Genomic DNA, 26,621 nt, shown 5'->3' on the forward strand with positions numbered 1-26,621 from the left:
CTATTACGCTATTACGCTACAACACGAGTTTAATTTCCCGCCCGCCATCCCTACCACTGGTACAGGTAAGTAGAGGTAAGTATTCCATTGACTGATCGCGGTCAATGTGACAGGTGTTCGGTGGGTGGTGACAGGGTGACCATGGTTACCGCTAATTTGTGCCTGGCTCCGCCCATCCCACCGAATATGCACCTAACGCCAAGCTCATCATTAACGATGAGTTTAATCATACATATATCAAGACATAAACGTAATAAGCTTTAAATTAATGCCGCAAAGTTTCTTGGAGCTCTAGGTATTTCCAAAAACAATAATAAATATTTTAGTTAATTGTCTAATTATACATATTCATTTGAGTTTAAATCAATGAAGTCACCGAGCTTTTACAAGAACTATTAGCTCAATTAATAACAAAATTAGAAATTTATTAAATTGGAATCGAGGTTCAAAACAACCCCCCCCCCTCCCCCCCAATATTGTGAGAATAAAAAAATAAAAATGGATAAAGCAATTTTTGTCCAGATTTTTTAACTTTTGAGCTGTTGTTCCCTATCTGCATGTAATCCATCTATTATACTAAGAAGCTTAAGCTAGTTAATCTAGCTAATTATTATTGGGAACTTTTTCTTTTTTAATTAATGGACAAGAACTTACATTAGTGTGGCACTTGTTGGTCTGTAGTTGGTTTTTACAAAGATAGGGCAAAAATTAACATCTGTGCCAATATTCTAAGGCCCCTCTCACAGAGAGCTCTCCTCATGTTGACAGACTAGCATTGTTTGTGTATCAAATGGCATGGCATATAATAGGGTAAATAATTAATCCATGTCAGAGTAATTATGAATTGTTTGGCTTTAAAACTATATAGATATATTGGTGATAAAATGATGTAGAAAATTTTTGAAGTTTTTTTTTTATTGTATGGAAGACTAAATGACTTTAGGACTAAAAATGGCTTTAGAACCTTCTAAACATGGTATTATGTTACAAAAGTCTTGTTAGGTCATGCATGGTGAGCATTGACAAACATAACCAGACCCTGAGGGCTTAGATTATATAATAGGAACAAGAACAGGATCATTTTAATGAGTGACATATTTTTTACATTAAATCCAAGATTGTCTAGCTTTATATTAGTTTGCAGTAATGATATTTTTTCAAGCAGAAAATCTTATTAATGAAAAATTCCATTCTAATCATACAATGTAGGCATTAATTTTGATATTTTGAATTATATCCATAAAAAATTTTAGTTATTTGAACCTTTTTATTAAGGTTTTATAACAGATATATATATATTCATATTCATTAATTATCCAATTGGAGTTGGTTTACAAGTGTCATTTCTAGAAGAACTTTACAAAAAATTCAAAAATATCTAAAAATTTTCTATTTAAATTTATTTTCATTAAGCATCAATATTTTAATTTATGAATTATAAATCCTTTGCATCTTGAACATTTTTGCATTTAAATTTAACTGCAAGGCTACGTCATTGGTAGCATTCCTTTTCCTGCAAACATTGGGTTTTCACTGTGTGGACTGCCTGTGTTAGCTGAATTAGAGTTCGCCAAACTTCCACCAATTGATATTTCAGTAGAATGCGTCTCTTCAGAAATTTATATTGCATGTGTGCAAGAGTAAGATCCATGAGCTGCCACATGCAATAAAGTTCCATTCTACATTTTTGATCATCATCATTACCCTCTAATGTGGGGCTGACACCAAGTACTTCACATTTTTGATAGAGGTGGAGAAATATATGTTGAATCTAGAGGAATATCAAGAAATTCACCTGTAATGGAGAAGAAAACAAGTAAATCACAAGAAAACTAAAACACGCTGCATGTCAAAATTTCATTTTTCACTGCTGTTAGTCAAAAATGTAAAACATACCATTGGATTAATTTTGATGGCACCATAAAATTACTGAAAAATTCACTGAAAAATACCTATCGTCTTGTGCAGCTTTCGAAGTTCACTCCTATCAGAGACAGATATCATAGTGCCTTCCGGTCTACAGAAAAAGTCATAGATTAATTCACAATTTGCCACAGAAATATAATACTGGCATAATATTGATCAAATTTGAATTTTCAACGTATTGTATTACCTTTTTACTTTTGCAATAACTTGAAGATAAGTGAAGGCCTTGATGGCATTTTTAATAAGTTCCAGGGAAAGAACTTCAAAGTATTTCACAGTGCCTGAAGAAGATTTTGTACATTATATATTAATAAAAAACTATCAATGGATTGATAGAATATATGGAGAGGATAGATGGAGGGAAGGATAGGTTAGGATAGGTTAGGATGGATGGATTTTGAAAGTAGATGAATAGTGGAATGAGAGGGATGGATGGTATTGATAATAAATGGAAGAAATAAATAGGATAGATGGATGGATGGATGGATGGATGGATGGGATGGTCTGACGGACGGACGGATGGATGGGATGGATGGATGGGATGGATGGATGGATGGAAGGATGGAATAGATGGATGGGATGGATAGATAGATGGATAGATGAATGGATGGATGGAATAGATGAATGGGATGGACGGATGGAATAGATGGATGGATGGATGGATGGATGGATGGATGGATGGATGGATGGATGGATGGATGGATGGATGGATGGATGTATGGATGAATGGATGGAATGGATAAGTAAAGCACTAATAAACTAATGATTCACTGTACCTGAAAGGACATATTCTGCAGCAAGATGCTGAGCACCTTTTGGGACATCATTGAAATGTGTCTCATCTTTCTCATTTCCTCCCATTTTTAGCAAATATTCACAAACCATCTGCAACCAGTAAAAACACAATTCAGGTTCACCAAAACGTTCATCTCACAAAATATTTACAGACTTTACAAATGTCCTCCCCAGAGGTAGAATAGGAGCTTTCTTAAGAAAGTATATATATATAAATCCCTCACCCTCCCGGGGGGTGTGGGGGTATTGGGGGAAACTCTCTTATATTTGCTATAAGGGTACATGCCGCCAAACAGGGTATGGTTTTCAGCGATTCTACTCTGGAACAGGGTATATAAAATTGAGCTTGCTCTGGGACAGGGTATATGAAATCCTGCTCTCTCCTCTCTCGAACAGGGTATCTATTTTTGCACTACTGGAACAGAGTATGGTTTTCAGCGATCTTGCTCTGGAACAGGGTATAAATTTCATCGATTTTACTCTGGAACAGGGTCAGGGTTCAGTGGGCTCAGCGGCAAATCCCTACCCTAAACGGGCAAGAGTACCCTCTCCGGGTTCACCCTTTTCAACCAGAGATTCAATTCCTCCTAAGATTTGTTTCTTTTGGTAGCTACTCACTTTAGGAATCTCCTATACTATAAAACAAGCAAATATCTTACCCAGTATGCTGTAAGTATTGGAGCCCAGAGGCCTGATGCAAACTCTATACACCCAGCTTCTCGCACAGAGAATTGAGAATGTGTGGCATCAAAGTTTAAAATCTGATTTTCTTGCAACATTTTCATTGTTTTCTGAAACACCTGTGAGAAAATATTAAAACCATTTTAATTATAAAGTAATAATAATAATATTAATAATAAAAATAATAAATAATAATATAAATTCATAATTTTAAGAAAATGATTTTTTAAGATATTTATGTGATTCATACCTGTGGTAAAGTTTCAGCAAGACCAGAAACTTCTTGCACAAGCAGTTGAGACAAGAATTTAAAATCATCGGACAAAATTCCTAAAGATGAATTAATAAATTTAAAGTGATTTTTTGGGCGAATTCCACGGAAATTGATCGTGGGTTGAACTTTGGTAAGAGACAAGCACTCTCGCTGCTATGCAACCTGGTTTAACGTCTGTGGCTAAAATTACATGTAGCAGGTGTTGATGATTTAGTTAGTGAAGTAATGTCTGCTTATTGGATTAATAGAACCTTTTGCGAGTGAGGACTTCAGCGAGTGTTGATGATTTAGTGAATTAATACCTGCTTATTGAATTGAAAGAACCTTTTGTGAGTAAGGACTTTGGCAAGTGCAGATGATTTAATAAAGTAATGCCTGTTTATTGGATCAATAGAACAAGATTAGTGCTCAACGTGCAATGTTACCTAATTCCTTTGCAGCACTCTTTTGTTTCCGAGTTGCCATGGAAACCATTCCAATTCCAAAGAAATACGGCAACAATGTGTTGCGTTTGTAAGCAAGCTGCAAGTGGATGGCAGCCTCACCAAGAACATCTTTCACAGAGCTGATAACGTGATGCTGTAGTCTTGAGGCATGTGCTGCTGCTGAACTGTGGTGTACCTGATTGCCTGCTTCTGGGTCCTTTATCCTCACAAAAGTATCAGAGTCAAACTCAAGGCTTGATTTTTGTAGGTCTATTCCATCTTTTACAATTTCCTTAAGGCTTGTTTTGTCTGCGTAAAGATAAATGGTTATTGACGTCATTCTATTAACTCTACTCCAAGACTATTTTGTGATGTGTTCTACTATAGCATGGCCATACATCTAATACTTAGAACTTCGATACCCAGAAAGCAGGGAAATTTGTTTTGACTGAATCAACCAGTAATTGTAAGTTGAAGAAATAACAAAACTCAGTCATAATTATATTCAAAAGAAAGATATCTGGTGGGAGACCCTGATTGAATAATGCTGTGGCGTAAATCAATTTGCAGTAGACTACAGTGTACTTGTGAAACATGAAACTGTAACTGTGAGAACATAATAACTTTAACATTCTTGTAAGCTGTTCAAAACGTATGTATTTTACTAATTTATAAAGACATTATTATTATCATTATTATTATTATACCATATCATTATTACTATATCATCATCATCATCACCATCCTAACCATCATACCCATCATCATCACCATCATCATCATCATCATCACCACCACCATCATCATCACCATCATCATCATCATCACCACCATCATCATCTTACCTGGTGGAGCCAAAGGAATGTTCAATTTCTTGAACAACTCTTGCAGCCAGTGAAATTTTGCCATAATATCATCTGCAAGGAAAACAATATCTCTTGAAGAGAGTGCTTGATCAGTTGGTAACTTGGAAAAAAGTAGTGCTTCCATTAATGGACCTTTTTAGCTTCATATGCGAATTGCCCATTTCAGATCACATGACATTCCCTTGAGAATTATTGTTCTTTTATGACGAACATGTAAAATACATACATGTGAAAGAATTAACTCCCAAGAGTGGCGTCATTCGAGTCTGAAATATTCACGAGCTAAAAAGGCCTAGCAAAGCCAAAAGCCTCATCTTTTCAAGCACTGAAATTTCCCTATATGACATAAACTTGTATGTCATTGTGATTGGACTTACCAAAGAATAATCCCTCTTGGTTCTGTAACATTATAGCTGCTACAAGAACTGGTGATGTTACAACCATTGACTCTTGGAGTCTGGCAATAATTTCATATCCAGTCTGACGTACAACCTCTTTCTCTTCATCAGTCAGGTACAATAAAAGATGCCTAAAGACAGAGAATTCAAGACAATGATTCAAGGTTGGTATAGCAGTAGTACACTTGCCCATAACAGTTGTAAAATCTAAGGGTACAATGCCCAGGGCTTAAATAGAGGTAGACAAATTAGTACCTTGGCACCAGGGAAGTTGCCATCCTGTCAAGTTTTCCTTCAATGCAGTCACTCAGTGAAATAAGTTGTCCAAAGTTCACATAAATACTTCCATAATCATCGGCAAGGACAGATCTACTTTTTATCAACCCCTGTTAAAATACAATATAAATATTACTTTTAAAAATTATTCATCTCAGAAATGTAGCCAAATTCACAAGTTTGGTGTATTGGCCCCAATTACAATAAAAGCGCAACATGCAAAAGTATGACCACTTTTAATGTATATGCATACTGCTATATGCACAGGCTTTCATGTGTTAAACCAACATATTTCCATGCGAGGCTGGCTGGTTTTACCAAATAAGGCATGTAAAAGCTGGTTTGGTACCCAAAAGCCTGAGCATAGAAGTATACAGATAATAAATTAGTCATACTTTTGTGATTGCGATGTAAAGTTTCAACTTCTAGACTAAAATATTTCCTTTGTAATTCATTGATTATGGTTTGGTGAGACACATTCTAAACTTACTCGCAGCGATTCCCTTGGCTTGGGGATTCCCAGCAGTTCATAGGCAAAGAGAGGTTCTTCAAGTACTCTGTCATAGCTGATGCTTATTGGGCACAACAGGATGTTGGGTACACCGGCGTTAGCATAGAGATCAACAACCATGGATAGTAAACCTTGAATTATAAAACTAATATTTGAGAAACACATAAGGTGCATGCTGATTGGCTTTCTACTGAGTTTATATCAGAAAAGGATGCTCATGCAAAACTGTACAAAATTTTTTTTTTTTTAAATCATTATCATAAAACAGCTGCTTAATTACTATATGTCTCTGTATAGGACTTAACAATGTCCAGCTAGAACTGGAACTTATCTGGTCAAATCTTTGCCTTAGCGATCACTTTGACCAGAATGTTTAGCCAGAAATGAGGTATGATTAAGCTAAAATTAATTTGACTTGCGATTTAGACTGAACTACAGAGACATGCATTTTATATTCCTTAAATAAAAAAGAAAATTCAAATAAAGTAAGATATCATTAGTGCATAATATGAAAAGGGTCTTTTAGTATTCCAAACTGAGCAATCCTTCAAATTTCTTTTTCACTTGGAATGTTTGCTCCATTTTATACAATTTCTTTACCTAGTTTAGGGTGCAAAAACTTCCCAGTTCTGCTTCTTGTCCCTTCAATAAAGAATTCAAGTGGTTTGTTTCCTTTCTGAAGCTGGTTCTGGATATATTCTGTAAAGATTACCCAGTATAATTTGTCTGACACAAATGACCTTCTCATGAAGAATGCACCACTGTGACGGAAGAGTCTTCTTACAACTCTTGCATTCATGAAGTCTAAAGGATCATAACAAATAGAATTAAGTAAATAAATGTTTGACATGAGGTGATGGGATATATTATTATAGGGTAACAACAATTACAGGAAATAATGGAGAAGAGGAAAAAATGAAAGGAAGAAAGGAATAAAGGAACACGAAAGAAAAAAGAGAGAGGAGTCCTGGAGAAAGGGAAAGAAGGAATAAAAGAAATAAAATTGAAGCGAGAAACATAAAAACAAGGGAAGAAAGGAGAGATGGAAGAAAAGAAGGGAAGGGAGGGAAAAAGGGTCAGTTAGAAATGAATTAAAAGTATTAAAAAAAACTGAGGAAATGACACACATCACTTTGTATCCTAACAATAACATCAACTTGATACTTGCTTTCATTTACCTTGAGCTGCAGCAATGAATGGAAGTGGAAGATTGGCATGAAAACAAATGAAAGAAACAAGAAGAAAATCCAAATAACTTCTGTGACTGGGTACCAAGACAATAGGAATGTGTGGCGATGCTTCTCTTAACTATGAATAAACAAAGCAACAATTCAATTCAAATTAATGTTCATAACATTTTGACCAACAGTACCAACAGTACCTGTTGACGTCATAATATGTTAAATGAGAGGACATATACATTTATGGCGCTTAACCCTCGGAAATTTGTTTTTTACAACAAACAAAAAAAAAACACAAAAGTTTGAAAGAAAAATGGTTTCAGAGCATGCTTGCTCCATGCGGGGACTATTCGTAATTTGTTGACGTTATTTGTTGGAATGGCCTCTTTTTTGCCACAGCCCTCAATGAATCAAAAAGTAAAAAAATTCATTTTTGTGGTAAAAATTATATTAAAGCAATGATTGAAATTGGCTTTTTTTTACAACAGTATTTTTCTTACCCTTTCCAATCCTTTCTTGTTTACCATAACTTTCCTAAGAAGTGATGACAAGATTTTCTTAATAATTAGAGCCATGAAGCGCAGTGTTTTCATATTGTAATTGTGTCCCATTTCATCCAGGATGGCCTTTGCTTCATCTCTAATTTCACTGATTGATTTTCCCTGCTCTTTGGCAGTCTAGCAAAAAAATTAACAGCTAAAAGTTAACAGGGTTGTAATATTCAAGGTGAGAAAACAATCCTATTAATAATAATAATAATAATAATAATAATAATAATAATAATAATCTTTATAGAGGAAAATTCTTTTACTTTTGATGATTTTCAAAAAGGACCACTAACTAAAAATATCTGGATTGGGGTGGGGGGGGGGTGGGGGATTTTTTCAGGGGCAGGGAGAAAGAGAGGAATTTTTTTGGGGGGATGGGATGGGGGAGGAGGGGAGGGAGGCAGTTAGGATTTGTCTACCATAAATACAGTAATAGGCCTTTTGCAACAGGTCATGTGACCCTACCCCCCGTAAAAAGAGACGTTGTGTCAAAATGAACACCAGAAATTGAAAGAGCACCTCACTATTAGTAAATAGGCAATGTTTTAGCTTATAATGTTGACTACGGTAGAAAAGGCCTTAAATATAAAATTGAATATTTTATAAGGATTTGTATAGGGAAATGTGCTGGCGGGCATAGCTTGCCCTCCAGGACATTTCCCAATACAAATCCTTATAAAATATTCAATTTTGTATTTAATGCCATTTCTCCTGTGTTACATGTCATAAGCTGAAACTTTGGCTTCTTACTAATTTCGAGGTGCTCTTTCCATTTCTGGTGTTCATTTTGACACAACGTCCCTTTTTACTGGGGTAGGGTCACGTGACCTGTTGTTGCAAAAGGCCTATTAGTACTTTAGAAGTGTATTACCACCACAAGTTCTAAATAAGGCATTGCACACATCAATTTGATGATATTTTTTAAGAATGACCAGGAGATATGAATATGGACTTGGCATAAACTGCAATACTGTGCATGAATGCACCCCAGCCACGCCCTATGCACAAATATATATTGCACAACATGAATGCAATATAACCGGTAATGATTCAATTTTTAAATCGTTTTTACATGTAAAGGATTTATAAATTTGCACATAAAGCGCTTGCAACAATAAAAATGCAGTCTGTACCTCTTCTATGATGTGTTTAACCCTTCGAGAGTCTAATACATGCTGTTTTATTTCTTCAGGATTTCTCTCAGTAGAATATTTGTAGCAGTCAGGCTCGTATCGTTTGAGACTCCACATTAAATCACTGAACCCTGTAGTACTTAGTATATCCAAGTCAAACGGCTCCATTGCTTGCACGAACTACCAGAAGGGATCAACGATTCAGCTTATTTCCAGAGTAAAAACAACTCCAATAGCCAAAAGTCTTTCTTAGACGTACAGTATTATGCAAGTCTGCAATTACTCTTTTTATCACGCAAGCATTTAGAACTTAGCTCAACTACTCCACGTGTTCTAGGCTAATATCCAAGACAAATGTTATTTTAAGGAATAATTTGAACTTTCCAAGATTATTTAGACGGAAAAATGGAAGTATTTGTTCCTGTTTTGACTTCTCTTCCGACCATGTTTTGTTCCACGCAAAAAAAATACTCCCCCAGATATAATTTCCAGGATTTTTTACATTATTTGTACAGTAGTGACAGTAGCAGCGTTACTTTATGACAAGAGAGTGGTCATACGTGGCTAATGGCTGGAAATAATTCAAATAATTCTTCATTGTCTTTGGGAATATTTCACAAAAGCTGGTGATTGAGAAAGATCTGATGATATCCTGAGCCCACTGAATCCAGTCAGCGCATTCACCACAGGAAGCCCGACGCGCCATTAAAAACCACGAGAAATATCTCCACAAGAAAATAATAATTTCAAAAAGAATATCTTATCGCATTAAATTTATTTTCCATTCAAAAAAGAATTCGTAACTCATATCTTATAAGAAACATTTGGAATAAGCTTCCTAAGTATTGTTCTTTCAAAAACGCAAATTGTATAACTTCAAAATTTATAAAATTTAATGATTTTTATGCGTTCATATCTTAAATAGTGAAATGAGAAATGAAAACAATAAGGTTATTTTTTATCTTTCTTAACTTTTTGGAAATATCAGAGATTGAGGAGCTAGTATGAAGGAGATATCGTTGGGCTTCCTGTGCCTACCCATGGTGCTTCTAGCGCGCGAATTCAAGATGGCGGACGCAGTTGCTCCTTTTGTTAGTTTTAATAACATAACTTATTTTCGTAGTTTCGTAGCCTGTTTTGTGATTGCTGTCGGGTATGTAGCTAGTTTGTACATAAATAAGTCTCCTCTTCCTAGGTAAGTAGTTTTCGAGTCAATATTATCTTTTCTTTGACTTTTCTTTAGCATAATTTGTAGCGCATGATGACACCAAGGTACTATAAAATTAGCTTACAAAAACCTTTCGTGCTACAGGGATCATCCGAAAACTATTTATCAGAGATTCAAAAGTGTTGCGGTTGTTTCTCTGTCGGCTCCAGTTTATGTATGGCTTTGGTCAGACAACAGATTGCAAACAAATCAAGAACATGCGGTCAGTATTTGTGTTTATAACCATCATCATCATCATATTCATCATCATCATCTTCATCTTCATCACCACCATCATGGTCAACATCACCAACAGCATAATCACTATCACTATCATCATCACCATCATATTCAATATTACCATCATCCATATCATTTATAATAGATATATTTTGCTCTTTGTTTTTTTATAGGTTTATTCGCTATGGAGATGGTTAGGAATTCATGTAAGCAACACCCTCACAGCAGCAGCACTTCCTCTATTTTTGACAATAGTAGGTTCTTGAATGGTATTATATCAAAGATTGTTTAGTCTACTTGATAATTAACTTGTTTTGATGGCATAGCTTAGGTGTTGTCAGACATGGCTATGGTTAAATTCCAAGTGGGTGGCCTATGGTTGTACTTCCAGAAAAGGGGGGGAAAGGTGATTTGAAAGAAGAAAACCTTGTGCCTAAGATGAAAGGAATTATTTACATCTTATCCATTAGTAATTAGCATGAGCAGCAGCCTCTATTCGATAAGGGAGGTTCAATTGATCTCCCTCCCCCTTTTCTTAAGTAATAAATAAAATAAATAGATCACTTGATTTAAGTGTCTAGTCGTTCTAGTGCTTTCGCACCAATTGGGGATACTTTGCTCACATGCACTACCACTTCATTCAATATACTATACACACAATGCTCAACTAACATGTTGATTTTTACTGAGGGAGGAAACCGCAGAACCCGGAGAAAACCCTCGTAGCATAGGAGAGAACAACACATCAAACAAACTCAATTCACATGTGGCGACCGCAGGGCTTAAACCAGCGACCTGACCCGTTGGACTCACAGCAGTGAAAGATGATGCATTAGCTGCTAACACCACCCATGCTACTCTACCTATCTTGCCTCACACTGATCCCCAAAGCCCATCTTCTTCCCACGAGAGCTAGGCTGCTTTAGGCTAATGACAGCTAATCTATTTTTGATATCTTCATTTGTTAGTTATTACTGGTATATTTTTATTCATTTGTCCTATTGCCTTCCATTCTTTCAGATTCTGTTTCTAGGACCCTTGCTGTTGCTGTTGCTAAATGGAGATGTTAAGCTTAAATTATCAGGTAGATTACAGTCTTTTTTTCAAATCATTTTGTATTTTTTTAAATCTTATATTCTTTCTGCACTGTTGACAGTCTGAGTAACGTGTCTATTCTTTTCTTTTTAGGTTATTTCAAATATAATTCAATGTTACTAGACTCTGTACAAATTCGTAATTACATAGTGGTAAGAGCACTGAAGTTTTTACATTACAGGGCCCGGTCGTACAAAACCTGGATAGTGCTATCCAACAGACAAATCTTATCCAGTGGATAAATTTATTGGATAACAGCATTGACTTATCCACTGGATAAGGAGATATATGCCGGATAGTGCTATCCAGGCTTCTTACATCCAGGCCCTGATGTTTTGTAATTTGAGTTCAATCTCTCTTTCACTAATAAAGGGCTGCTTGGGCTTCCTGTGGTAAATCCACAGAAAGCCCACTTTTAAGGAATTTCTTCAAAGTGAAGTAACTAACGAGTATCCTCCATTGCTATTCATAGGCCCCTTTAACAGAAGAGTTTGTGTACAGAGCCTGTATGCTGCCATTATTGGTGCCTTGTTTTGGGGTTACAACGTCTATCATCATATGTCCACTTTTCTTTGGTGTCGGTAAGGGAATGAGAGATAATACTCAATCTCTATAAAGATGACTTGTCTTATGATGATTGTGACAGTGATGACTGTGATGATAGTGATGATAGTGATGATTGTGACAGTCATGATAGTGATGATTGTGAAATAGTGACGACTGTGATGGTAGTGATGATAGTGATGATTGTGATGATTGTGAAATAGTGACGACTGTGATGATAGTGACAGTAATGATGATAGTGATGGTAAAGTTGGGGTTGATTCTAGAAAGTATATCTCAGTAGTGTGAAGTTTGCAAGTGCTTCTCTGAACATTAGTAAGTTCAATCTCTATAAAGATGACATGTCTTAAGAAGATTGTGACATAGTGATGACTGTGATGATAGTGATGATTGTGACAGTGATGATAGTGATGATTGTGAAATAGTGACGACTGTGATGATAGTGATGATTGTGATGATTGTGATGATTGTGAAATAGTGACGACTGTGATGATAGTGACAGTAGCGATGATAGTGATGGTAAAGTTGGAGTTGATTCTAGAAAGTATATCTCAGTAGTGTGAAGTTTGCAAGTGCTTCTCTGAACATTAGTAAGTTCAATGTTCTCAAAGATACCATATCCTATATCTTTGAGGCATTCCAGGGTTAGGTATGTAAATGCTTGGCCACCAGTGATTCCCCTAGCCTCCTACATGTACACAGACATTCTTAGTGTCTGTCATGCAACGTATCCCACTAAGAACGTTTGTGTAGTAGGCTATGATGCCCCAGGATCTGCTAGAGAGTCTATAATGATCATGGAGGATTTAAGACAATGTTATTTAATTTGTTATTATATTTTTTGTTTTAGCACATGTTCACCATGTCATAGAGAGACTGTGTGTCAATAATGAAGATCCTAAAGAAGTATGGTTATCAGCATGTAAGTTTGGGTCAAGATTTAGTAGTAATTCAACAGAGAAAAATGCGAAAAACTAAAGGATAGATCTTGCAAGGCTGTGAAAGCCTATAGCACATGGCATGCTCATGGGGTAATTTTTGGGGGTGGGGTGGCAAGGGCGGATCCAGCCGGAGGACAAGAATGCCATTTAATTCATTCCCATCATGTTTTTAGTGTTTCAGTTTGGCTACACGACAGTGTTTGGTGCTTATTCTGCCTTCCTTTTTGTCAGAACAGGTGAGTTAAAAATAACTACAAGTAAAATATATTATAAATACTCCCATCTCTATGATAATAGTCTAGACCATTTTTTCCTTACAATACCGCTCTGTTCCTCGATTACAAAAACATTTACTAGGGTTAGCCTCGTGTCAGTGTCTAAATATTCACAATTACCAACGGTAAAGTAAAGAATGCACAACTTCAACAGTACAAACACTTTGAAATTCTACGGACCTTCACTGGAACACGTGAATAAGTAATTAATTAACTGGAATAGACGAATATTCTGCACAAAGTCAAGACTACCTCTAAGCAACAGAAAACTCGAAACTTGACAATTAATTAGCTTGCTTTTTATTTCAGGCCATCTGATAGGCCCTGTGGTATGCCACAGTTTCTGTAATTTCATGGGATTCCCACAGGTTGAGGAAGTACCGAATTCGAAATATCCAAAAAGTAAGACCACCACGCATTGTTTTACAAAGAGTACCTCAGATAATGCACAGAGACTTGTTTCTAATATAGCCCTCAATTCCTTATCAAATTAACCATAGAGGCTTTGCACCATCACATGCCGGCGTCAATAATACAGCTTGGGCTGCCTGTGGCTAGATGACAGAACAATGAAATCCCTTTGCTCTCGGGAATTGAATTCTTTCTCATGTTAACCAATTGTATTGTTCCTGCCATCTAACATGGCTGCCGTTACGTGATGGTGCAAAGCCTCTATTTGGAAGTTGATTTTTGTGGAGGGAAGAAAACCAATGAATCTGGAGAAAAACCCTCGAAGCAAAGGAGAGAACCAATGAACAACTCTTCTCACATGCGACACCGAGCCCGGCAGGAATCGGTCACAGTCGACGCATTAGCAGAGTACAACACCCGTGCTACTTTCATACAAAATTGCTTATTGCTGGTCGATCAAATAAGGTTGTCGTTTGTGATGGAAGGTCATTTTATATCAAGAAGGTGGTCAGTTATTAGAGGTCATTCCTCAAAACTATTGTTAGTTATGAACGGTCGCGTAAGAGAGGTGGTCACTTACGAGAGCTTTTCTGATAAAAAAAACTCTCCTGCGGAAGGCAGTTGTTTGCATTTTTCCTGTTTATAAAATGCTTTTTTCTCTCTAATCATTTACCTCGTTTATTTTAGTCATCGCAGGTTCATTTGTCGTTGGCCTTGTAGTCTTCCTGCTATTGGCGTTACCGCTGACCGAACCTTCCTTGTATGGCTCCATCTACTACTTATAGGGATCCTAGATTAGGTCAGCGTCCATGTTGACCAGTGCAACACTGTTAGTGGTCTGCGCGGACAGTGTTACGGTACTTACCATCAGCAAGTACACGGTATGCCGTGCAGTAACATTGAAAGGGCTTCTCGTAAGAATGGTTTGAACTCATACGATAACCATTCTTATGGGAAGCCCTTTCAATGTAACGGCTTGTCGTACCGTGTGACCAGTGTCGCACTGTGAGTTTCCAAACAAGAAGAAAAGTGCTCTATGGAGTATTTATGCCAAAAATATTTTGAATTCTACGAGTGCAAAGATACACTATTGTAGTAGGACTAATTATAACGAATTGTAACTTTATTGGAAACGGAATTTAAAAAGAAAAACATTGAAAGTTTGCATTGAAAATGCATAGGATTGGAAATGATTTAAACGAAATTTTATTGACTTATATTTAGTTAAATCGATTGATTTACATAAAGTCAAAATATAGTTTTAATAAAGTAAAATATACTTATTCTAGGAGTGGATATTTTTTAGTACACTTACCTTCGCGCACGTTGTGTTACTCCATACCTTTAAGGGGGGGAGGGGAGGGGGGGCACCACACATTTAATTCTTGTTTTACGCAAAGCAGAAGTCTACACTTAGTTATGAACTTCGGACGCAAAGCTATTTCCGCGCTATCTTTGCTTCGTTATCACATTATATATCTGTTTATCTATATTTGATTGAAAACATCTGTGATTTGCGTCTTCCGATTGATAGATCTGACCCCGTAATTACTGGGAACAGACCTAGATTTTCTATAGCATGCGTTGTTCGGCGGTCAGCGGTCGTTACGCGAAGACCGCCAACCAGACTAGAGTACTAGAAAATTCGCCTTGACCGACTCGCCCCGTTTTGTTTTCAATTAAAACCTTAAAATTCTTGCACATAAAACAGTAGGAAGTAGCGAAAAGAACTGCAGGAGTTTGACGACCAATGTCGGGTTTGAAGAAATGATATAGTTCCATAATATTTTTGTTTACTTTTTCTTTCTTTTTTTCGCTTAATTTTTATAATTCATTTTCGGGTAATATTTCTCATTGATTCCTTTCTTCTGTAACTTTCTTTTTTTTACACCCCATTACTTCAACGATCTGATAGCTTTTTGATTAGCTCAATGTTATCTTTATAAACACGACCACATACTGAAAACTAATACCCCATTCACATCAAGGCTTAAACATGTTTTAAAATGGTTTAACTAAACAGGTTTGGAAAACTATCTACGAACACTGCACAATATTTGGTAAAATAATGCATGTAAACTTTGTCTTGCTCTGACAATATTTTAGAAAATTTCATTCTTTTGTAGGTTTCTAGTTTCTTAACTTTTTTCCTAATGAAAACATAGTTTAACTAAACACGTTTAGGTGTGAATGGGTATAAGGTTCTTCTCACTAGACTCTTTCACCATAAGGGAGCTTCAATACCCAGTACACCGAACAATATTCAAGGAATTTAAAAATCGCCATTTAACTAGTCTTGTGCTGTCGACCTCTGGTCTTTCTAGAGAGTCGTTCAAAGTTCCCTACTGCTTTGAATAGCGCTCCAACAGCGGAAAAAGAACACTGAAAAATAGTTTAAAGTAACTTGAGAATCTTAGCAAACCATTGTCTAGTTCGAGATATTCAGACGAGTCGTTCATCGGTTGGCTATACAAGTAGCTCTAATTGTTAGCACGACCGAAGGAGCAGCGTTAAGAACAGGAATATTCAGACGTTTTTAAAGTCAAATTCCACTACTCATCTCCTCGTAGAAGATGAACCCCTTGTTGGTAACAGGGTTGTTGGTGTTTTGGTTCATTCATGGATCGTATTGTCGTGTGTCACAAAACAAGGATTACCTGGCTGCCAACCTCGACGAGTACTACAGAAGTAAGTAAACTATAGAATCATAAGTGAGTTAAAATTGATAGAGTAGGGTGGTCTAGGCCTCTGTTCCGTTCCGCGCGTGCTGCGCCGTTGCTATTTTCCCATTTTTGTCATTAACTTGGTAAGATTCGGTGTCTTCCAGTAGAGCGGCAACGACCATTAAAAGATGGTCTTGTTTTGTGTGCTAAACGCTTTCACTCTAAACCGAATATGAACAATTAATTGTGTTTTATGTGGGCCCGGTTGTACGAAGCCTGGATAGCGCTATCCAGCAGATAAATCTTATCCAGTGGATAAATTTATTGGATAACAGCACCGACTTATCCACTGGATAAGGATGATTTATCCGCTGGATAGCGCTATCCAGGCTTCGTACAACCGGGCCGTGATGTTTTGGATTGCGCTTTTCCATAACAAGCGAACCCGCTGAAAACTGGTGTGCGCTTTTATTTTTGACTTCCGTTTTTTCGTGTTTCATCTCGCGACTTAGGGTACAGCCAAGTATATTTTGTTCAGCATATAGCACATCCTCATTATGCGCTAGTATGTTCTAAATATCATGCATGTTCTAGGTATATATATATCTTGCCCCACGTGTCAAACATTGGCAAAGGTGTTCAATGCAAAAGTACGTCCACTTAATCCACTTTTTCTAAGTGATACGCACTCCGGACTTAGTGAACTTCTGTTCGAATATTTTTACAAAAGTATTTGCGACATATGGAATTAAACGGAGTGAGCTGTGCGGAATGCTAGAGCAGCAATGATCATTATCACGGTTTACTTAAAAAAAACAGAAATGAAAAACTGATTTCAGGTTGACAGCACATCTAATGGGAAATGAGACAAAGCGCAAAAAATTTCTTCAAGATATTTTGGTAAAACGCAATACTAGCAATGCTAAGGCTTTCTCTGGAGTGTCGTGCTCAATTTGTTAGTCGACCAGAGAAAAACTACTAGAAATCTTATCTTATAGTCATTGATTTATCTCCATACTTTAAATAATTGTTAATTTTGTTTATAGGCTATAGTCAATCCCCTCAATGTACGACATATTTATGATTTTAGTGGAATTCAAAGCCGTAAATTTTTTTTGAGGATGTTGACGACTGCGGAAAAAATCGATATTTGAGGTGTAAGGATGGAAGAGCATTGATATTTTTCCTAAAGTATCCTTACAATCGCGTATGATGATCTCATGATGTTTGTCAGGTTGTTTCGTTTCGGTGACCGCGACAGAGATATAAGCGTTATCAGCTCAGCTAGAACAATTATGCAACAATCAAACAAGTATGCACGACGCTAGCGAAAAGATAACACTAATAGTAAATGGAACGAATGTGTGAAGTTAAAAATACTTCGCATAGCGCAAGGGTCTATTGCTATTGCTATGGGTCGCGTCTAAAGACAAAAGCTCCCCACTTCATCTCATTTCGTGCGCGTTTCATATAACAGCTCTTTACCCCCCTCACCCTTCGTTCGCGTACCTAATAATACAAAGGGTAACCAATAGGCCAGTTTCACGAGTTCCAAATTACCGCTGTGTTCCTTGATTACAGACTCATTTGCACAGGGTTAGCCTCGTATCAGTGTTTAAATATTCACAAATACCAACAGAAAAGTAAAGAATGCACAACCTCAACAATACAAACATTTTGAAACTCGACGGACCTTGACTGGAACACGTGAATATTCTGCACAAACTCGAAGCTAACCCTGTGCAAATGAGTCTATAATCAAGAAACACAGCGGTAATTTGGAACTCGAAACTGGCCTATTCCCGCTCCTTACCTTACCATAATAACGACACCCCCACTGTTAGCTAAATTACAAATACTCCATCACTGCGCTTTGATGTCTTATTCCCTGCTGTAGACAGCGTTCACATATCCATTAACAGCGCTTTTAAAAAGCAATCTACGTCGTAGAGATTATAGTTAAACGTGCTGTGATAGAAAAATAATATTTTTGGTATTTGAAAAAAAAATTTAAATGGAAAACACAGCGCCATTTAAGGTGTGCGACCTGGCGAGTAAGAGTCAGTAAAGTCCAGCCTGCTCTGCGGACATCAGTGGCGTCCCCAGGCCGTTGCCACACAAATAATGGACACTACATAATCATTGAATAGTGAAAGCACGTTATCGTTAAATAGAGCGTTTTCACTCACGTGACAAGGCAGCCATGTTGGTGTATCAATAAAAACTTCTGTACAGTTGCATAAAAATAGAGTTCAATTCCCGGAGGATAGAAAATGTATTGTCTTGGTACACCAATAGGGGCGCTGTGACGTCACGTCGAAACGCTCAATACTTGAAATTACCAAGATCGAGGTCCTATGCTAGGTACGTACCAAGGCCGGAGGGTGAGCGATAAAAAGTATAATGCATCCTATACGAGCGCGCATTTGATATACCCAGTGCGCAACTAAAAAAACGCTCTTTTAATTTTTACTTCTGGCAGGCATAATCAAAATACCGCCACCACGAGAAACTGCTGTCAAGTTTGCAAAGTATTTCCTAGGTCGTGAAATCGATATCAATAAACACGCGCGAAGACCACGAAGCGATGATTTTCTCCAACGAAAACGAATAGATACGGCGTTAATAATCGACTCTTCTGAATCCGTCAAGCGGGTGAACTTCAAACTCGGGCTGAGAGCTCTACAAGCAATGGTCGAGCGAGGAAAGCCGGACACCAAGTACGCAGCGATCACATTCTCCAATCACGCGAAATTAGAATTTGTTTTCGTGGATAAAGAAAATGCGAAGAAAAATTTGAAGAAGATAGAACATCGTCGTGGAAAGACCAACACACAGGAAGCCCTAATTATGGCTTTAAACAAACTGATCAAAAGTAACACGTCAAACATCCGTGTAGGAAGCGTTCGACGCATTTTTTTGGTCACAGACGGTCTATCGAATGTTAAAAGGAACATGACGCTGATTCGTGGCCAACAGCTAAAGATTGCCGGCGTGGAGATATTTGTAATGGCAGTGGGGCAGTATGATCAAGGTTTTGAGGAGATTGTTGGTTTAGCAAGCTCAACTCTCGCTCACCTGTATAGGGTAGCGAACATGAAGGGGTTTCTGAGAGTGATTAAGTTGATTCCTACAAATGTAGAGAAATACTGGCTTTCTGGCATGAACGAGGATGGGTTTTAGTGAAATAAGAAATATAAAAAAATAATTAAATGATTAAAAAAAACCGGGAGAATGGTTGTTAGGACTTCATATAAATATTTCAAAAACGCAAAATAGGATAGAAATAGCAATGTAAATAAAGGAATACTAAATGGATAAATAAACATGATTATAGAGAAGTTAGTTGATTCCTACCACGCCATGTACTGGGGACTGCGCGTTTAGCGCTGCGGGCAGTATTTCAATAAAATAATACAAAAGAAAGAAGAAAAAAGACTCTTGTTTTTCTGCGAATATTAAACGGTCCAGGAAACCTAGATGGTTTGAATTGAAAGAGGAACTCAGTACGAAAATTATCCGACATTTAATTCAGCTGAAACTTAACTTGAATAATCTTCTAAGGATCTAATTATCACTGGTTGTTTCAAGTTTTTTCTTGAAATCCTGATGCAAAGCGTTATATTTTTGCTATCTTTTGTAAGAGTGAGTGACGTCATCTTTTGACATCAAACATTGTTCCATATATTTCTTTATAAATAACACGATAGGATAAAGGGTAGCTATCGTGAACATACAAGTTTATTTACAAGACCTTCAAGAAACCATCGTCTTTCAAAGAACATTTTCCACAGGAAACCCGAAGCAATATACGAGAGCCAGCATGGGAGTTGAGGGGGAGGGGGACGGGGTGGTAATTGTACGTTTGGCTTACTAATGAGATAATAGCGCTTCGCCCGACTCGCCCCGTTTTGTTTTCAATTAAAATCTTAAAATTCTTGCACATAGAACAGTAGGAAGTAGCGAAAAGAACTGCAGGAGTTTGACGACCAATGTCGGGTTTGAAGAAATGATATGTAGTTCCATAATATTTTTGTTTACTTTTTTTTTTCTTTTTTCCACTTAATCTTTATTATTTATTTTCGGGTAATATTTCTCATTGATTCCTTTCTTCTGTAACTTTCTTTTTTTCTTTTTTTACACCCCATTACTTCAATGATCTGATAGTTTTTTGATTAGCTCAATGTTTTCTTTATAAACACGACCAGATACTGAAAACTAATACCCCATTCACACCAAGGCTTAAACATGTTTCAAAGTGGTTTAACTAAACAGGTTTGGAAAACTATCTACGAACACTGCACAATATTTGGTAAAATAATGCATGTAAACTATCCTTTGTCTTGCTCTGACAATATTTTAGAAAGTTTCATTCTTTTGTAGGTTTCTAGTTTCTCAATTTTTTTCCTAATGAAAACATAGTTTAACTAAACACGTTTAGGTGTGAATGGGGTATAAGGTTCTTCTCACTAGACTCTTTCACCATAAGGTAGCTTCAATACCCAGTACACCGAACAATATTCAAGGAATTTAGAAATCGCCATTTAACGTCGCGAAAAAAATTCTGGAAATTTCTCGCTTAACGGTGAAGGCCATCAACTTTCACCAAGTAACTAATAATATTGTAATATTGTAAAATTACAACGAGATATATACGTGCTACACGTTTTGATAGTCTGAAGAAATGAATAGCCTCTCTGGTATCCATATGCCCTTAACCCTCTCCCTCCATTAGCTCTAGTGTTCTAGTCTTGTGGTGTCGACCTCTTCTGGTCTTTCTAGAAAGTCGTTCAATGTTCCCTACTGCTTGAATAGCGCTCAACGCGGGGAAAACAACACTGAAAATAACTTTAAAGTAACTGAGAATCTTTAGGCAAATCATTGTCTAGTTCAGATATTTATTCAGACGAGTCGTTCATAGTTTGCCTATAGTACAAGTAGCTCTAAGTTTTTAGCACGAACCGAAGGAGCAGCGTTAAGAACCGGAATATTCAGACGTTTTTTAAAGTCAAATTCCACTACTCATCTCCGCGTAGAAGATGATCTTCTTGATGGTAACAAGGTTGTTGGTGTTTTGGTTCATTCAAGGATCGTATTGTCGTGTGTGTCGCAAACAAGGATTACCTGGCTGCAACCTCGACGACTACTATAGCAGTAAGTAAACTAGAGAATCATATCATAAGCGAGTTAAAATTGATTGCATGATTTCCAGGTAGGGTGGTCTAGGCCTCTTTTCCTTTCCGCGCGTGCTGCGCCGTTGCTATTTTCCCATTTTTGTCAAACTTGGTAAGATTCGGTGTCTTCCATAGAGAGCGGCAAACGACCATTAAAGATGGGTCTTGTTTTGTGCGTAAAAACGCTTTCACTCTAAACCGAATATGAACAATTAATTGTGTTCATGTGGGCCCGGTTGTACGAAGCCTAGATAGCGCTATCCAGCAGATAAATCTTATCCAGTGGATAAATTTATTGGATAACAGCACCGACTTATCCACTGGATAAGGATGATTTATCCGCTGGATAGCGCTATCCAGGCTTCGTACAACCGGGCCGTGATGTTTTGGTATTGCGCTTTTCCATAACAAGCGAACCCGCTGAAAACTGGTGTGTGCGCTTTTTATTTTTGACTTCCGTTTTTTCGTGTTTCATCTCGCGAATTAGGGTACAGCCAAGTATATTTGTTCAGCATATTAGGCACATCCTCATTATGCGCTAGGTATGTTCTAAATATCATGCATGTTCTAGGTATATATCTTGGCCAACGTGTCAAACATTGGCAAGGTGTTCAATGTAGAAGTACGTCCACTTAATCCACTTGTTCTAAAGTGATACGCACTCCGGACTTAGTGTGACTTCTGTTCGAATATTTTACAAAAGTATTTGCGACATATGGAAGTAAGTTAAACGGAGTGAGCTGTGTGGAATGCTAGAGTAGCAATGATCATTATCACGGTTTACTTATAAAATTTTAAAAAAATGAGAAACGGATTTCAGGTTGACAGTACAATCTTAATGGGAATTGAGACAAAGCGCCAAAAAAAGTCCTTTGAGATATTGTCGTTAAAACGCAATACATTAGCAATGCTATTGTATATTTATATATGGAGTGTCCGGCTATATTTGTTAGTCTGAGACGAGAGTCCTTATAGTCCTTGATTTAGCTCAAATACTTTAAATAATTGTTTAATTTGTTTATGGCTATAGTCAATCACCTCAATGTACAACATATTATGATTTTAGTGGAATTCTAAGCTTGTAAAAGAAATTTGTGAGGATGTTGACGACTGCGAAAAAAAAAAATCGATATTTCAGGTGTAAGGATGGAAGACGTTGATATCTTCCTAAAGTGTCCTTACAATCGGTATGATGATCTCATGATGTTTGTCAGGTTGTTTCGTTTCGGTAACCGCGACAGAGAATAACAGAAATAACTCAATTAAGCGTTATCAGCTCAGCTAGAAACAATTATGACAACAATTCAAACAAGTATGCACGCCGCTAGTGAGGAGATAGAACACTAATAGCGAATGGAACGAATGGGTGAAGTTAAAATACTTATTCGCATAGCGGCACAAAACAAGGCTTATGCTATTGCTATGGGGTCGCGTCTAAAGACAAAAGCTCCCCACTTCATCATGTCGTGCGCGTTTCATATAACAGACAGCTTTTACACCCCCACCCTTCGTACGCGTACATTAATAATACAAAGGGTACCCAATTCCGACATCCTCCTTAGCTTACCAGTATACCGGACACCCCACTGTTAGCTAAAGTCTTCAAATTCTAAGCCAACACTGCGATTTTTGATGTCTCATTCCTTGGTTTGTTGTAGACAGCGTTAAGACATATCCATTAACATCGCATTTTAAAAAGCAATCTACGTCGTAGAGAATAGGTTTAAACGTGTGATAGAAACCAAATATTTTTTGTATTTGAAAAAAAAATTTAAATGGAAAAACACAGCGCCATTCAAGGGTGTGCGAACCTTGGCGAGTAAGAGAGTCAGTAAAGTCCGCCTGCTCTGCGGACATCAGTGGCGTCCCACAGGCCGTTGCCACACAAATTAATGGACACTACATAATTATTGAATGGCGAAAATGATGATATCGTTAAATAGAGCGTTTTTCACTCACGTGTCAAGGGCAGCCATGTTGGGTATCAAACAATAAAAACTTCTGTACAGTTGCATAAAAAATAGAGTTCAATTCCCGGAGGATAGAAAATGTATTGTCTTGGTACACCAATAGGGGCGCGCGTGTGAGTCGATCGAGGTCGCTATGCTAGGTAGTACGAGGCCGGAGGTGGTGAAGCGATGAAAAAGTATAATGCATCCTATACGAGCGCGCATTTGATATTACCATGTGCGCAACTAAAAAAAACGCTCTTTTAATTTTTAATTCTGGCAGGCATAATCAAAATACCGCCCACCCACGAGAAACGCTGTCAAGTTGCACAAAGTAATTCCTAGGCGTGAATCGCTATCAATTAAAACACCGCGAGAAAGACCACGAAGCGATGCTTTTTCTCCAACGAAAACAAACAGATACTGCGTGTTGCCAGTAATAGACTATTCATGAATCCGTCAATGCGAGTGAACACTTCAAACTTCGGGCGGAGAGCTCTACAAAGAATGGTCGAGCGAGTGGAAAGCCGGACACCAATACGCAGAGATCACCATTCTCAATCACGCGAATTAGAATTTTTGTTCGTGGGATAAAGAAAATCGAGAGAAAAATTTGAAGAAGATCGGAATAACGTAGTGGAAAGACCAACACACAGGAGGAAGTCTTATGATGGCTTTCCATTTTTAAACCAAACTGAGCAAGAGGAAAGGAAACGTCAAAAATCCGTTTGTAGAAGCGTTCGACGCATTTTGTTGGTCACAGACGGTCATCGAATGTTAAAAGACACATGACGTGATGCGTGGCCAACAGCTCTAAAGTTTGCCGGGTGGAAGGAGATATGGTAATGGCCGTGGGGCAGTTATGATTCAAGGTTTGGAAAGGAAGATTGTTGGTTCTAGTGAGCTCCAACCCTTCGCTCACTGGATAGGGGGTAGCGCACAGAAGGGTTTGAGACGGGATTAAGTTGATCCTAAAAATGTAGAGAAAAAAACTGGCTTTCTGGCATGAACGTGGGTGGGTTTTAGTAAAAATAACGAAATTAAAAAAGGTAATAAAAGATTTAAAAAACCGGCGAGAAAAGGTTGTTAGGAACCTTCATGTCATATTTCTAAAAACGTTCAACGCAAAAATAGGGAGAAATAAAAATAGCAATGTAAATAAGGAATTACTAAATGGAATAAATAAAAATGATTATAGAGAAGTAGTGATTAATACCACGCAAGTCTGGGGACTGCGCGTGTAGCCCTGCGGGCCGTCATTTCAATAAAATAATACAAGAAAGAGGAATAAAAGACTCATTGTTTTCTGGCGAATATTAAACGGGCCAGGAAAACTACAGATGTTGAATTTGAGTGCCTATCCACCCTTTCTGACAATATTCTCAGTATGATTCTACATGGGGGGATAAAGAGGATCTATGGTTCGTTGTTCCTCATAATTCGAAACCCACCGGCTTCTATGGGGAAAAAGACTGGCAATCATTTCTATAAGAGCAATCGGGCAATAAACATGACGTATTTCAAATGTAATTATCTGTAACAAGTAGTGTTTGATATTACATGATACTCCTCCTACGTCAAGCATTAGATATGACATGGAAAAACCTTCATAACTTCAAGAAGCCGCAATCAAATTATTAATTCTTTCGGGTTATTCAACATCTTACCCCATGTAGAACTCAATACCTGAGAATATTGCAGAAGGGTGATAGGCACTTTAAAGAGGAATCAGTACAAAAAATTATCAGAATTAATTCAGTGACCTTAACTGGTAATAACCTTCAAGGATCTAATATCACGGTGGTTAGCAAGGTTTTTCTTGACATCCTGATGCAAAGCGTTATATTTGCTATTTTGTAAGAGTGAGTGACGTCATCTTGTGACATCAAAATCGATCCAGTAGATTCTTCATAAATAGAATTTTGATTTAAACGATAGGACGAAGGGTAGCTATCGTGAACATACAAGCACTATTACAAGACTTTCAAGAAACCATCGTGCTTTCACCAGAACATTTTCCACAAGAACCCAAAACAATATGCGAGGAGAGAAAGTATGCATGTGAGTTGAGGGGGAGGGGGGGGTAATTGTACTTTGGCTTACTATGAGATAAGAGATGCTTTCAAGCATCGCTGATGTAGATCGTTTCTGGAACTCTTCAGATTGTACGTGGCCAACGGTAAGTGAACGATAATCCAAGCTGATCCTCCTGGAAGGATATAAAGTATTACAGAAAAAATAGTTAAAAAACAAACATTTTGCGCAAAAGTTTTCGCGTGACATTGGAAAATTTTGAATGCGAAAGAATAACACGTGAGAAACGAGACGACAGCATTTACACTGGGGTCGGAGGATGAAATGAAAAATTGCAGGCTCGGTGGTACGAAGATTGTACGAAGTTGTACGAAGGTGGTACGAAGGTGTGTGCGAAGTTTGGATAGCGCTAGCCGGGCGTGGAAAAAGTTTGGATAACAGCATCAAATTATCAGGTGTTATAAGATTTATTCGTTAATAGCGCTATCACCCTTCGCACAAGCGATCCCTAAAGGACACAAACAAGAGAACAAGCGAGGGGAGAGGGAAGGAGGGGACTCGTGTGTTGTACCAAGGACTAGATGTGATTTCACAAATCATACAAACTTGCGATTGATATCGCGCAGGAATTTGCTTCTTAAAAATTGATGACAGAGGCAAACATTTTTTTCCGAACTGATCGAATGTTGGGCATTTGGCCTGAGAATGCTTATGCTCTGCCTCGATTGAGATCAAAGGAAAAAAAACGATAGTAGAGCCCACAAATATAGCTACTTCGGATGTGAAGGGTCAAATATTATAGCAGGCCAGCGCAAGGACATGGGCGTTGTCCTAGGCAATTTTCAATTGGTTCCCTATTACTCTCGCGATCGTTCTCGGTTAGGTTATTGTCCTCGATTTAAAAAGACGTTTTAATAATATACATAGGTACCATAATCATCATTTCATATCAGCCATAGGTTGCATGTCAAACACAAAAGCAACAGATTTAATAAAGGACATAGATAGGGTAATAAAAAGTGAGGCATGTTGATAGGTCAAGACCTCAGCCCAA

General features: G+C 37.5%; 3 protein-coding genes across 4 annotated transcripts; 2 read left to right on the forward strand and 1 right to left on the reverse strand.

Annotated features, from left to right (window-relative positions):
• Window positions 1-897: 897 nt before the first annotated feature.
• On the reverse strand, window positions 898-9,665 carry LOC116295173 (dihydroxyacetone phosphate acyltransferase). Its single transcript, XM_031702962.2, has 15 exons — window positions 9,015-9,665; window positions 7,834-8,010; window positions 7,331-7,460; window positions 6,753-6,956; window positions 6,132-6,283; window positions 5,621-5,751; window positions 5,345-5,496; window positions 4,947-5,018; window positions 4,102-4,410; window positions 3,653-3,732; window positions 3,381-3,521; window positions 2,703-2,811; window positions 2,114-2,207; window positions 1,953-2,017; window positions 898-1,795 (listed from the first exon to the last, which is right to left on the reverse strand). The coding sequence occupies exons 1-15, from the start codon at window positions 9,180-9,182 to the stop codon at window positions 1,734-1,736; spliced, it is 2,046 nt and encodes a 681-aa protein (XP_031558822.2). The 5' UTR covers window positions 9,183-9,665; the 3' UTR covers window positions 898-1,733.
• Window positions 9,666-10,050: 385 nt separating this feature from the next.
• On the forward strand, window positions 10,051-15,030 carry LOC116305096 (CAAX prenyl protease 2). The gene is made up of 10 exons (XM_031714966.2): window positions 10,051-10,209; window positions 10,327-10,444; window positions 10,635-10,715; window positions 11,482-11,545; window positions 11,650-11,708; window positions 12,029-12,137; window positions 12,971-13,042; window positions 13,235-13,297; window positions 13,646-13,738; window positions 14,435-15,030. The coding sequence occupies exons 1-10, from the start codon at window positions 10,055-10,057 to the stop codon at window positions 14,530-14,532; spliced, it is 912 nt and encodes a 303-aa protein (XP_031570826.1). The 5' UTR covers window positions 10,051-10,054; the 3' UTR covers window positions 14,533-15,030.
• Window positions 15,031-16,059: 1,029 nt separating this feature from the next.
• LOC148904972 (collagen alpha-1(XII) chain-like) lies at window positions 16,060-19,755 on the forward strand. 2 transcript variants are annotated; one of them, XM_089040764.1, is made up of 2 exons: window positions 16,060-16,435; window positions 18,893-19,755. In XM_089040764.1, exons 1-2 carry the CDS (start codon window positions 16,321-16,323, stop codon window positions 19,591-19,593), a joined length of 816 nt encoding a protein of 271 aa, XP_088896890.1. In that variant the 5' UTR covers window positions 16,060-16,320; the 3' UTR covers window positions 19,594-19,755. The 2 variants fall into 2 exon arrangements, with proteins under 2 accessions (XP_088896890.1, XP_088896891.1); XM_089040765.1 differs by lacking the exon at window positions 16,060-16,435 and adding an exon at window positions 18,489-18,774.
• The last annotated feature ends 6,866 nt before the right edge of the window (window positions 19,756-26,621 follow it).

This window comes from Actinia tenebrosa, unplaced genomic scaffold, assembly GCF_029948245.1.
Source record: "Actinia tenebrosa isolate PJP-AT-01 unplaced genomic scaffold, QUT_ActTen_1.0 PGA_scaffold8__29_contigs__length_14323225, whole genome shotgun sequence".
In the NCBI taxonomy this organism is placed as follows: domain Eukaryota; kingdom Metazoa; phylum Cnidaria; class Anthozoa; order Actiniaria; family Actiniidae; genus Actinia; species Actinia tenebrosa.

Excerpts from the sequence above, each read along its gene's own strand:
- LOC116295173 (XM_031702962.2), bottom strand. The coding sequence starts at position 9,182 with ATGGAGCCGTTTGACTTGGATATACTAAGTACTACAGGGTTCAGTGAT. Across the intron at positions 5,752-6,131 it reads AGCCAAGGGAATCGCTGCGA|GGGTTGATAAAAAGTAGATC; the intron begins GTAAGTTTAGAA and ends GTATTTTAACAG. Across the intron at positions 3,733-4,101 it reads GAGTGCTGCAAAGGAATTAG|GAATTTTGTCCGATGATTTT; the intron begins GTAACATTGCAC and ends ATTCATCTTTAG.
- LOC116305096 (XM_031714966.2), top strand. The coding sequence starts at position 10,055 with ATGGTGCTTCTAGCGCGCGAATTCAAGATGGCGGACGCAGTTGCTCCT. Across the intron at positions 10,716-11,481 it reads TTCCTCTATTTTTGACAATA|ATTCTGTTTCTAGGACCCTT; the intron begins GTAGGTTCTTGA and ends CCATTCTTTCAG. Across the intron at positions 13,043-13,234 it reads AGAAGTATGGTTATCAGCAT|TGTTTCAGTTTGGCTACACG; the intron begins GTAAGTTTGGGT and ends TCATGTTTTTAG.
- LOC148904972 (XM_089040764.1), top strand. The coding sequence starts at position 16,321 with ATGAACCCCTTGTTGGTAACAGGGTTGTTGGTGTTTTGGTTCATTCAT. Across the intron at positions 16,436-18,892 it reads CCTCGACGAGTACTACAGAA|GCATAATCAAAATACCGCCA; the intron begins GTAAGTAAACTA and ends TACTTCTGGCAG.